The sequence below is a fragment of the Oryctolagus cuniculus genome, chromosome 3, assembly GCF_051225735.1.
Source record: "Oryctolagus cuniculus isolate XC-2025 breed Fujian yellow rabbit chromosome 3, ASM5122573v1, whole genome shotgun sequence".
In the NCBI taxonomy this organism is placed as follows: Eukaryota; Metazoa; Chordata; class Mammalia; order Lagomorpha; family Leporidae; genus Oryctolagus; species Oryctolagus cuniculus.
The window spans coordinates 81,824,095-81,838,100 of NC_142869.1; the positions used below are offsets into that span (position 1 = coordinate 81,824,095).

Sequence of the window (14,006 nt, forward strand, 5' to 3'; positions counted from 1 at the left end):
CCAACCTCTGGAAGGATTTCATTGTCCCTGCACCTTATTCAGTTGGTGTAAATGTGAGTTAGCAGACAGATGGGTAGCAATACAAATGTGTGATTTCCAGTTCCCCTTTGCTTCTGTGTGGACTGACACAGCTGGTGTGCTCTCTTGACATGCGATTCTCTCACTCCCCACCAGGACCACCCCAACCTCCCTATTCTCCTCTAATGTTAAACCGTACCCCACCTCTTTTTCCCTCCTGATTCTCATCAGATAACCTCAATTCCCACTTCATAATGAAAAAAAATCCAATCACAAAAGGGAAGTTTTGACAACTTGCAGTTCTCTATTCTTTAAGCCTACCTGGGTCAATACCTCTGGTTCTTCCTCCCTCCTACATGAGAAAATGTTCTTCCTCCCCTGGGTTCCAGAGCTACCCCTCCAACCTCTTTTAAATTGCATCTCAGTGATTCTCAAACTGCAGCATCAGCATTCCCTGTGAGCTTGCTAGAACTGAAAATGATCAGAAACACCCCAGAGTACTCATTAGAAATTCTGGACATTCAGCCCAGCAAAGTATGTTTCAACAAGACTTGTACATGTTTCCACTATGTATTTCCTCTCTACTGGGTCCTTTCTCTAGCAGTTAAATCTGTTCTAGGCATAAAATAACGTCCTAAACATAATAGAATTCCTTCAATTCCATATCTGTCTCTTGAAAACACCCATCTCTCTCATCTACCATATAGACAGACTTCTCAAAAGATTTGTCTATACCTCCTCACCTAGCTTTCACTCCTCAATGTACTATTTCTTCCGACCTGTATTAAAATTAATGACCTCCAATTCTACAAACCATTCACTCGTTCATCAAATATGTATTGAACACACACTGTTAGACCCTCTGAGTGAGGATGCTAACACGTCGAGAGGCACACCCCAAAGACTCAGAGTCCAGACCAGCTGATGCAAAAGCAAGAGGATTTATTCGGCGTCTGCGCAGACGGGCCTCCTGAACTCGGGAGTCCAGGGAGCGCCCCCAGCACAAAGCCACACGGTTTATATACCTGCAGCAACCAATCAAAAGCACTATAGCGTCCATGCACACAGCAGTCCAATCCGTGAGCTGATCATGTGAAAGGCATGCGTCTTCTATTCAATCAGCTACGGGATCACATGGGAGGCATGCACCTCGTCCCCATTTTGTTGTTTACTTCTTTAGCAGTTCCTTTCCCTGTCAGCGTCATCTTGTTCACCCTGAGGGGGACGACGTCTCGCTCCCTTCGTTCCCCTGGAGAGAGAGCAGCGTCCCGCTTCCCACACCGTTATTTGAGTATTAGGAGGCATACAAACTGGGTTAGGTCTTAGCACAGCCAGGCACAAGTGTCGCAGCTAGCTAAGCATAGGGTCCCTTTTTTTTTTTTTTTTTTTTTTTTTTTTTTAGCTGCACGTAATTTTAGCTTTGGGGGAAAAAGTTTAGGGCTATAATTTTTAAACTTTAATTTTATTTGGGGCAAAGGTGACTTCTTGTTTTTAATAGTGTTAGCTTAATTCACTCCATCTTGGTTTGATTTTTAAGGTTCTTCAATACTGTGTGCCAGAGACTCTGCTGACTGCTGGGGCTATAAGTGAATGTCAAAGATCAAAGTCATGGTGCCTACACTAATGAAATTCACATTAAAATCTAATAATCAAACTAATATATAATAACAATTTTTGATAAGATCTACTTTTAGGACAATAGTATTGTAAGGAAGAAACCAAATTTAAATTTGACACTCAAATAAAGCTCTCCTAAGTAAGTTGTATTTAAACTGTAGCCCAAGAGTTGAGCAGGAGTCATCAAGATGGAAAGTAAGGGAATACATGGTGCTAAGTGCCAAGCACAGAGTGAGGAAATGATCAGTACTGGATGCAGGCAATTTAGGGGCTAAATTGTTTAAACAGAACTGAAAAATAATGAGACCAACTAAAGGTCAGTCTGTTAGTGATTCATCATGCACATGCCTTAACCATCCTAGCCAATGTCAGTGATGAAATACTCCCACTTGTCCAGGTTGACTGATCCCCACTTCATCCCACACTATCCTCTGCATGCCACTGGCCAGTGACTCAAGACTTTGAGGAGGGAAAGGGGCAATTTCAATTTAGGACAATGTAACAAGGGTGCAGTGAGTGAGGGAAAGAGGAACAGAAGTTTCTGGGGAAGTAGACAGATGTCAACTTATGCAGAAACTAGATAATTTAGGGTGTCATAAAGGTAAGGATTTACTTATTTTAGAAACAGAAGAAAGTCATAAGAAGGTTTATAAGCACAGAAGTGATAATCATTTTAAAAATTGTGGGGAGCAACTGAGACTAGACTAAGTTACTGGAATTAAGACTTATTCTATGCATCTGCTCTCCCACAATATGGCGCTGGGGAGGAGGAAACTTCTACACAGCTGCCTCTCGCCAATTTGACTGATAAGCTGCAGGAGCTGATCCTGCTCCTGATTGAAGGAGAGCAGCATGCTCGGCGTGTGGGCAGTAGAGTTGGGATTGGTGGAAGAGGACTATAAAGGAGGAGAGAGACAACATGCATCAGGAACATCTGAAGGAACACCTGAGCAGCCCCCGAGGGAGCTGGCCGGCGGTGTGCCGCTCCTCCGCAGAAGCGGGGAAAGTGGCAGGGGGTGCCGCCCCTCCTCGGAGGTGGAGGAGCCGGCAGCCAACCCGGGAAGGACCAGCAGCAAACCCGGGAAGGACTGAGCAGACAAAAGAACAGTGCAGGGTCTAGTGTTGTTCCTCCGCAAATGGGGGAGCGACAAAAAATGGTAATGATTACTTTGGCTCCTTCTCAGCAGGTGGCTTAGGAGGGAGTTATAGACAGATCCAGGAGACCAGTTGCAGGTTTAGAGCAACAGTCAGGGCCAGGAATAGATTTAGATTTGGTGGTAGCAAGGGAATTGGAAAAAAGTGGACACACTGAAGATCTCCTTTGGAGAAAGACTGAACAGGACCTTGTTGTCAGACTTCAGCTGTGTTGGAAAGGAAGAAAAGAAGGAAGGAAGAGAAAGCAGAGTTGTCAGGTGATAGAGCAGCTGATTAAATCAACAAGCAAAAAATGAAAGCATTAAACCCTTAATCATTGTTGTAATGGGCTAAGCAGGAGTCTAAAACAATGCATTCAGCCATTGGTAAGATTTAAGGTCAGTATAAAAAAAAACTGTATTTTTATGCAGTAGCATAGCGATGAGTAATACAGAAAAGATGTTTTAAAATAATTCCATTTATAGTGGCATGAAAAACAATAAAATACTTAGGAAAGAATTTAACAACATAAAAAATTTACACTAAAAATTATAAAACATAATACAAAAAAATTAAAGACCTAAATAATGGAAAGATATCCCATGTTCATAGATTGGGAAACTTAATATGGCTGAGATGGTGCTACTTTACAGCAATCCCCATAAAAATTTTGGCTGAATTATTCATAGAAATTGACATGTTCTAAAATTCCTATGATAATTCAAAGGACCAAAATAAATAAAAACAAATACAATGAATTTTATCATTAAAAAGAACAAAGTTGCAGAATTCACACTTTCCAAATTCAGAACTTACATAAACTTGTGGTAATCAAGACTAGAAAAATATATCAGAATTGAGAGTTCCTATTTATGTTCAGTTGATTTTTGACAAAGATGCTGAAACAATTTAATGGAAGAAAGAATCAGTTTTTCAATAAATGGTACAAGGAAAATTGAATATCTACACTCAAAGCAGTAGAATTGAAACTCTATCTCTTATGAAAAATTAACACAAAATGGAACCTATATGTAAATGGAATTGATAGAACTATGTTACTCTTAAAATATGCATAGGGTTAAAGTTTCATGGCTTTGGATATGACAATGAATTCTTAGATATGACACCAAAACACAATAATAAAAAAAGTAAAAATGGATAAATTGGATCTCATCAAAATTAATAACTTAAATAAATAAAAATTAATAACTTGTATTTTAGAGGATACTATCATGACAAATTTATTCTTTATTCTAATACTTACATATTTATGCCTTTGTTTAACCAATCCTCTACTGTTGGAAATTCTTTCTTCAGTCTTTCACTATTACATTTTTACCCCCAGAAAGCTTTTATTTAAGGAATACAAACTTTATACATTTCATAATTACAACTTTAAGAACATGGAGATTCTTCCCACCATATCCGCCTACCCATGTACTCTCCAACCCATCTTCCTCCTCCCTCTCCTAGTCTCATTCTTATTTTATTTTTTTTTACTAAGATCTATTTTCAATTAACTTTACACACATGTGATTAACTCTATGTTAACTAAAAAGCTCAATAGTATAAAAAAAACCCCAAACTGTTCATCAACAGTCAAGACAAGGGCTATTCAAAGTCACTGCTTCTCAAATTATAAATTTCACTTCTGTAGATCACCTTTTAGGTGCTCTGTTAGTTATCACAGGTCAGGGATGTCGCTCCCCCTCTTCGTGGAGGAACGACACTGAACCCTGCGCTGTTCTTTCGTCTGCTCGGCCCTCCCCGGGTTTGCTGCTGGTTCTTCCCGGGTTGGCTACTATCCCTTCCACCTCCGTGGAAGGGCAGTTCCCCCTGGCCACATTCCCCACTTCCGCAGGGGAGCGGCACACCGCCGGCCGGCTTTCTCGGGGGCTGCACGGGTTCCCTTTAGATGTTCCCCATAGATGTTCCTGGTGCATGCCGTCTCTCTCCTCCTTTATAGTCCTCCTCCGCCAATCCTAACTCGGCTGCCCACACGCCGAGTACGCTGCTCTCCTCCAATCAGGAGCAAGTCCTACAGTTTATTGGCTGAACTGGAGGCACCTGTGTAGAAGCTGTTTTCTTCTCTCCCAACGCCACATTGTGGGAGAGCAGATGCATAGAATAAGTCTTAATTCGAGTAACTTAGTCTAGTCCGGATTGCTCCCCACAAGGGAGAACATATAATATTTGTCCTTTTGGGACTGTCTTATTCTACTAAGTATGATCTTTTCCAGTTTCATCCAATTTGTTGCAAATGATCAAATTTCATTTTTTTGTTTTTTCTTTTTTGTTGCCTTTTAAAAATTTTTTTACCAGTGTGTAGTATTCTATGGTGTACGTAACTCATAATTTCTTCATGCAGTCTTTGGCTGATGGGCATTTGGATTGATTCCAAATCTTAGCAATTGTGAATTGAGCTGCAATAAACATGGGGGTACAGATAACGCCTTCACATTGCTGATTTCATTTCCCTTGGGTAAATTCTCAGCAGTGGGATCAAGCTGGGTAATATGATAGGTCTATATTCAGACCTCCGAGGTATCTCCATACTGTCTTCCATAGTGGCTTTACCACCAACAGTGGATTAGGGTACCTTTTCACCTTCATCTTGCCAGCATTTGTTGTTTGTTGATTTCTGTATGAAAGCCATTCTAATGCGTGGGAGGTGAAATCTCATTGTGATTTTGATTTGCATTTCCCTGATGGCTAATGATCCTGAGCATTGTTTTCAAATGTGTTGGCCATTTGGATTTCCTCTTTTGAAAAATGTCTTTGTAAGTCCTTTGCCCATTTCTCCACTGGGTTGTTTGTTTTATTATTGTTGAGTTTCTTAATATCTTTATATATTCTGGTTATTAATACTTTATCAGTTTCATAGTTTGCAAATTTCTCTATTCTTTCAGTTGCCTCTTCACTTTCCTGTGTGTTTGTTTTGCAGTGAAGAAGCTTCTTAGCTCTATGTAATCCCATTTGTCAATTTTAGCTTTGATTGCTTGTGCCTCTGTGGTGTTTTCCAAGAAGTCTTTGCCTATGCCAATGTCTTGTAGGATTTCCCCAATGTTCTCTAATAATTTGATGTTACTGCAGCATCAGTTTAGGTCTTTAATCCACTTTGAGTGGGTTTTTGTATAAGGTCTAAGTAAGGTAGGGGTCTTGCTTCATACTTCTGCATGTGGAAGTTTATTTTTCCAAACACCATTTGTTGAAGAGATTGTCCTTGCTCCAGGGACTGATATCAGCTCCTTTGTCAAATATAAGTTGGTCGTAGATGCTTGGATTGATTTCTGGCATTTCTGTTCTGTTCCATTGGTCTATCCATCTGTTTTTCTACCAGTACCAGGCTCTTTTGGTTATAACTGCCCTATAGTATGTCTTGAAATTTGGTATTGTGATGCCTCTGGCTTTGTTTTTTGTTGTATAAGATTGCTTTAGCTATTCAAGGTCTCCTGTGTTTCCATATGAATTTCAGCATCATTTTTCTACATCTGAGAATGCCCTTGATAATCTGATTGGGATTGCATTGAATCTGTAAATTGCTTTTAGAATTATGGATATTTTGATGATACTAATTCTTCCAATCCATGAACATGGAAGATTTTTCTATTTTTTTGTATCTTCTTCTATTTCTTTCTTTAATGTTTTGTAATTCTCATTGTAGAGACTTTTTGACATCCTTGGTTAAATTTATTCCAAAGTCTTTTTTTTTTTTTTTAATTTGACAGGTAGAGTTATAGACAGTGAGAGAGAGAGAGAGACAGAGAGAAAGGTCTTCCTTCCATTGGTTCACTCCTGAAATGGCCGCTATAGCCAGTGCTGTGCCAATCCAAAGCCAGGAGCCAGGTGCTTCCTCCTGGTCTCCTATGTGTGAGCAGGGGCCCAAGCACTTGGGCCATCCTCCACTGCCTTCCCAGGCCACAGCAGAGAGCTGGACTGGAAGAGGAGCAACTGGGACTAGAACCCGGAGCCCATATGGGATGTCGGCACCACAGGCAGAGGTTAATCCTCATGTGAGCCACGGTGCCGGCCCCAGTCTGATTTTTTTTGTAGCTATTGTGAATGGAATTGATCTTAGAAGTTCTTTCTCAGCCATGGCATTGTCAGTGTATGCAAAGGCTGTAGATTTTTGTGTACTTATTTTATATCCTGAGACTTTATCAAACTCTTTTATGAGTTCCAATAGTCTCTGCCTGCACTCCTGCCCTTCCTCCTCCCTCTCCTATTCCCATTCTTATTTTTTACAAAGATTTATTTTCAATTAGCCTTATAAGATTGACCTTACACTAAGTAAAGAGCTCAATAAATGGGAAAAAAAACTGTTCCTCATTAGTCATCAGTTGAGAAAAGGGCTGTTCAAAATCATCACAACTCAAAGTGTCAATTTCTCATCTATGGATTAATTTTTTGGTACTCTATTAGTTACTACAGATCAGGGAGAACATATGGTATTTGTCTTTTTGGGACAGGCTTATTTCACTAAGTATAATTGTTTCCAGTTGCATCTATTTTGTTGCAAGCAACAGGATTTCTGGTTTTTCTATTTTTTTTTACTGCTGTGTAGTATTCCATGGTGTACATATACTATAATTTCTTTGTCCAGTCTTCAGTTAATGGATATCTAGGATCATTCTATATCTTAACTATTGTGAATTGAGATGCAATAACATCTGGGTATAGATAACTCTTTCATATGATGATTTCATTTCCTTTGGGTAAATTCCCAGGAATGGAATGGCTGGATCATATAGTAGGTCTATATTCAGATTTCTGAAGTATCTCCGTACTATCTTCAAAAGTAGACTGGGGTACCTTTTCCCCCACATCCTTGCCAGCATTTGTTGTTTGTTGATTTCTATATGAGAGTCATTCTAACTGGGGTGAGATGAAATCTCATTGTGGTTTTGAGTTGTATTTCCCTGATGGCTAGTGATCCTGAGCATTTTTTCATGTGGCTATTTGAATTTCCTCTTTTGAAAAAATGCCTGTTCTAGTCTTTTGCCTATTTTTTTTTTTTTTTTTTTGACAGGCAGAGTGGACAGTGAGAGAAAGAGACAGAGAGAAAGGTCTTCCTTTGCCGTTGGTTCACCCTTTAATGGCTGCCGCGGCCGGCGCGCTATGGCTGGCGCACCGCGCTGATCCGATGGCAGGAGCCAAGTACTTATCCTGGTCTCCCATGGGGTGCAGGGCCCAAGGACTTGGGCCATCCTCCACTGCACTCCCTGGCCACAGCAGAGAGCTGGCCTGGAAGAGGGGCAACCGGGACAGAATCCGGCGCCCTGACCGGGACTAGAACCCTGTGTGCTGGCACCTGAAGGCGGAGGATTAGCCTAGTGAGCCACGGCGCCAGCCCCTTTGCCTATTTTTAACTGGATTATTTGTTTTGTTGTTGTTGAGTTTCTTGAGCTCTTTATAAAGTCTGGATATTAATCCTTTGTCAGTTACATAGATTACAAATATTTTCTTTGCTGAATGTTTCTTTTGCAGTGCAGAACTTTCTCAACTCAATGTAATCCCATTTGTCAATTTGGCTTTGATTGTGTTTCTGGGGTCTTTTCCAAGATGTGTTTGCCTATGCTAATGTCTTGCAAGTTTTCCCAATGTTTTCTAATAATTTGATGGTATTGGGTCATAGATTTAGATCTTTTTTCCATTTTGAGAGGATTTTTGTGTAAGGTGTGAGGTAGGAGTCTTGTTTCATACTTCATAAAACATGGAGATCCAGTTTTCCCAGCACCATTTGTTGAAGACTGTAAGTTTGTGGAAAATGGAATTAAAATGTGTTTATTTGAATCCAAAAGAAGTTTGAAATCCACGCATATGAGGTATTTTCATAAGGTTCATAAGAAATTCATATTATCAAAAATTTGCTGGATTTCAAAAAATTTTGTACCAAAATGAACTTACCTTTTAAATCCAATTTCCCACATACATTCTGAATTATCCTCATTCAGCTATCAGTTAGGAATCTATAGAAACTTTAGATTTATATGTAATTTGATAACTTCTGGTTAACTAACTGGGTTCTGGGGAATGTTTGTTGCAATAAGACGTGAGAATACACAGTTCACATTTCCCAGGGGAACCTTTTAAGTATTTTTGGGGAAAAGAAAACTAATGAAAAAAATGTTATTCTCAAGTAAATCTGAAGTATGGTGAATTAAAATTATGCATGTTTCTTTACTACAAAATGTCACATAGCCTTCAACATAAAGAATCTTCATAAATTCATGAGAAATGAATATTATGAGAGATATGTATGTGAATTTTGTATTTCATAAATGTATTAATCCCATTCCAAATGAGTTTTTTGAAGCACCCTTGTATTCTAATGTGCGAATCTCAGAGGGTGCTGTCCAAGTATATTTCATTGTGTTCTGAATTTTCTTGGGGAGCCTTTTGAAGCTGTCTGACTCCAAGCAGTTCTCTTTGGAAAAGGCTGTTCTAGATTTCAGAAGGATGCCTGTCCCTAAGTCACAGTCATGCTGTACGATGGTTCATACTTCCTATACTTCTGAAATTATTTGGCTAAGTTTCATTTCTGGCATTTAACTTTGGATGCTTAGTTCACTATGAAATATAATTTAAATTTTTAGCAAAAGCACTTAAACTAACTTCTGATTTTGTATTATTTTATTAAACTTATGATTTTTCAGATCAAGATTTCATCCTTTATTAAATCTACTTTTAAGCATATTATGCAATCTTTGACCAATGTCTTACAAGAGGATTTTATATTTTTTTCCTCTTGATTGAAAGAACATTCTTAAACTGAATAGCAACACTTTTGTGCTAAATATCATTTTGAAAACTTGTGTTCTTTATTGACATATTTCTACTGTATCCTTTTTATTCAATTGAGCATTTCAAATTTGGGGATAAAAGCCTTTTGAAACAACATTTGTGTCTCAGATATTTAAATTCACACAATTTTCAATGTAAAGTTCTAAATGACTACTTTTAAAAGAACAGATGCTATTTCCACAAATAATTCACTTCTATTTCCTTCTCTTTAAATTTGTTTCTGTTATTTTACTGGAAAGGATCAGATCTTCTTTATTGGCAATTTCTTGAGTTTCCTAAGGTAAGTCATGAAAAAGCTTAACAATAGGTGTCCATGGGATAACAATACAAATATCACCACAAAAACTCATGAAGAATATAAAAGACACTGAAGCTTTCAGGGTTGCACACTGGGATAATTCCATTCAAACTCATCTTAGAAATATGTTGCTGTGTAGGCACAATAAGAGAGTAATGGATGTTTATAATGAATTTTGATTACAGCCTCTGCAGAGGTAGGTTGTGATGCTGTCTGGGAGAAGGACCTCAACTCACACATTTGCTACCAATTCAACCTGCTTTCCTCTCTCTCCTGGAGTGAGGCGCATTCTTCATGCCAGATGCACGGAGGTGCTTTACTAAGTATTGTGGATGAAGCTGAAGAAAATTTCATACGGAGTAAGTAGGTAGAAGGTACATAATAATAATAAATATATTTATAAATAATAAAATGTTAAAAATTATATCAGTGTATGAAAAATATATTGTGGGAAAAAAATTCCTTATAAAATATTTTTCTTTTTTAACATGACTCAAATTCTACCTAGAATTTTCACATGACCCATAGACCATTCTATTTGACACCCATTCACGTCATCCTTGATGTTTCTGTCTTGTAGAAGAGAATCTGAGGCCACAAAAAAGCACCCCATGAGAGCTGCAGCTCCAGTGGGTTGATCAGGGAGAGTCTAAGCTCAGGACTAATTCTTGCCCTTTGAGGGATCTTAGCTACACAACTTCCATTTATAAGCAGTTTGTGTACTTTATTAGTTAAACCTCATAACAGTTAACTATCACTCACTTTGTGCAGGTCTGGGGGAAAGAAAAGAACATAATATGTTAACAGGATTTGCATAAGACATAGTATAAGATGTCAAAAGAATTGTGCTAGTACATTGGTACTTGCATTTCACCCATCACTAAACTGCCTTCTTCTCCTTTATAGACTAAATGTGCTTTTTATATGGTATAGAAATGACTCTTTAAATGTTTTTGGTACATTAAAAATTGTCACAAAATTAGTCATTTTCATTAAAACTTTCTGACACTAATTTTTTCAATTTTTATTACACATGTAGTACATTTTAATTTTAGAATAATTTCTTAAATTCAGGTATACAGAGATAAAAATGAATAGAAATGTTCCATAAGTCTACAACAAAGAGATAACTATATTTTCTGAAAAAATATATAAAAACATATATGTACAATGTATAAAAAAGTAAGTATTGTATGAAAACATGAGGTGGCTGTTTCACAGTGGTTACGAGCAGGAGCTGGAAAGCCACCCATCCAGGTTTGATTCCCACCTCCACACCTACTATCCAGGGTTACCCTAGCGAATGTCTTAACCACTCAGTACTCCCAGTTTCCTCTTCTACTATGTGGAAATACTAACATGGCCTACTTCTTGGTGTGGGTTATGTCCCATAACTTACATGAAGTCTTAGGAAAGTTCCTGATACATGCCACACTCAGTATGTGCTAGCCATTTGACAGCAATTATGCATAGCTTGGTAAACTGCTTACTTCATTTTCCTGCCTATAATGAACATCTGACCCTGTCTGTAAATATAAATATGTATCATGATTATCATGATTTATAATGGCAACTGAGTAGCATACGTTGACAGTAATATGTCCATCTAATCTCTTTCCATTCAGGATAGATAGAATTATTGATTTTGCTTTGTTTATTTATTTTTTACTATTATAGAACATCCTTGCATATATCATTATGCGTGGATCCTAAATTATTTCTCTCTATATTTATAGAATTGGATTCACTGGGTGGAGGAAGGATACTCTAAAGCTTTAAAAGTTATTAAGAAGGATTGTAACCAGTGAATGAATGGGAAATTATCATTGAAACCAATTTGACTGAGTCATACTGCAGGAAAAATACCAATTTTCAAAATCATTCTAATCCTGCAATCATTTTTATATAAAAATCTGCATACCATTTATGAGTTTCAGTTATCTACCTTACATGCCAGAATTTCTCACGAGAGAGTCTGGACTTCCTCATCAAACTTGAGTAACAATTTGGCTGGCGCCGTGGCTCACTTGGCTAATCCTCTGCCTGCGGCGCTGGCACCCTGGGTTCTAGTCCTGGTTGGGGCACCGGATTCTGTCCTGGTTGCTCCTCTTCCAGTCCAGCTCTCTGCTGTGGCCCAGGAGTGCAGTGGAGGATGGCCCAAGTCCTTGGGCCCTGCACCTGCATGGGAGACCAGGAGGAAGCACCTGGCTCCTGGCTTTGGATTGGTGCAGCGCGCCAGCTGTAGCAGCCATTTGGGGGGTGAACCAAGAAAAGGAAGACCTTTCTCTCTGTCTCTCTCTCGCTCGCTGTCTAACTCTGCCTATCAAAAAAAAAAAAAAAAAAAAAAAAACTTGAGTAATAATTTATAAAGTAAGTTTGATTTAAATACCTGAATTCTATAATTAGCTTTTGGGGATTATTTAAGAAGACAACAGTTTTTTTTTTTTTAAATAAAGATAGAAACCTATTCTGACCAAGATATTTTTAATGATGAGAATAGCCTAACATTTACTGCTAATCACTGATGAACATTACACAAAGAACAATTAAGCTGTTGCAAGTACCAAGAAATAGCCAAAAGTAATCAGGTTTAAATTTGTTATTTCAGTATTTTGGGTTAATTTGGTTGTAAAGAAAAATCAGTGTTTTATGCATCTTTAAATGCAAATTATGGATTGCACAATTATCTTTATGTGTTATGAAAACAATTGGATTTCAAAATAATTCTAAGATGACAATAATTAATATTTTAATTATGTTATTTAAAAATATCACTAGACAAATACCTGGATTTTAAATACAAAAATTTCTTGCTGTCCTGTCAATCCATCTTTCATTTTACCTGTTGCCATCATAAATCCTGTTAGGTGATTTAATCAAATGATCTTAGGAAGAGACCCCATGGCTAATGCCACAGGAAGCTGGAACTTTGAGGCCCATGTGTGTTATGCTGTTACTGTTAAATCATTTCTGGGTCTCAAAATTATAAAGCAACATATTCTGTTTCCTTAAAAGGGTTCAGTTCTTTCCATTCTCCGCTAATGTACTGAAATGCCCAACCACTGGGGATACTCCAGCCTTGTTATGTAAATCCATTGACCTCATAACCTGGGTAATCACACAATCTACCATCTATCCTTAGATTCTTTGACAGTAAAAGGCACGGCAACTGATGATTATTCTGGAACTATCATGGTAAACCATGGGTTCTTTCAGGCAAACTAGGTCATACATTCACCCTAATTTTTACTCTTATCTGTCAGGTTTTCAATCCCAGGGTAGGCCCCTGTATCTGGCTCAAAATAAATTGGGTTCTGAAACAAATGAACCATTAGAGAACAGTGCTCTCCTTTATAGATTAGATAGGTAAGTGGCAATATCTGAAAGTGTCATAAAATTTGCCATTTTTATAAAATGTTTCTGACACTTGTGTTTTTGTCCAAATTTTATTGCACAAGTCGTTCATGTTTTTTCTAGTATAATATTTTAAAATTCAGGTCCATTGAAAGAAAAGGCAAAGAAAAATTGCAAATAATTCTACAGTTTCCACAGTACAAACTTGTCAATGCAAGTGTTTCCTCCTAGCATCCATAACAAAATGTGTATTTTCATTTATTTCTATCAGGAAGGCAGAGACAAAGTTCTCCCATTTGTTAGCTTACTCCCAAATGTTCCCAACAGCTAGGGTCAAGAGCTCAGAATTCAATCTGGGTTACCCATGTGGGTAAGCACCCATGCAGCTACCTCCCAGGGTACATATTAGCAGGAAGCTGGAATCAAGAGCCAAGCTGACCCTCAAATCCATGCAGTCTGATATGGACTGTGGGCACCCCATGCAATACCTAACCATCTGCTAAAAACTTGAGTTAAAATATGAGTGCTGGAGCAGTTGCCACAGAGCTAGCCTGCCATAAACCTCCCAGCCCAAGTGGTAAACAGCCTTGAGTTTGCCTCGCACTTGGCTTGCTGTGAGGGATCACTCTGGGCACTCTGGCCCCTTGGATTGGGCTGCCCCTCTAGACCAGATGGCCCCTATGGTTGTCACACTGCACAGCCCCTTGGCTGCTCTGCCCCTGTAGGCTGTCCTCACCTTTGAAAACTTTTGCTATTCACTTTCTGAGAGTTCCTCTCCACC

General features: G+C 38.4%; 1 protein-coding gene across 4 annotated transcripts in view; it reads left to right on the forward strand.

Moving 5' to 3' along the window:
• The window catches only part of PLA2R1 (phospholipase A2 receptor 1), a 127,531-nt gene that overhangs the window by 23,750 nt on the left and 89,775 nt on the right, over window positions 1–14,006 (forward strand). For all 4 annotated transcript variants that reach the window (XR_016230703.1, XR_011387005.2, XM_051847968.3 and 1 more), the window contains 1 exon segment: window positions 10,057–10,230. Coding sequence is in view for 2 of the 4 variants with exons in the window: in XM_051847968.3 (XP_051703928.3) it covers window positions 10,057–10,230 (174 nt within the window). In the remaining 2 variants the exon portion in view is untranslated.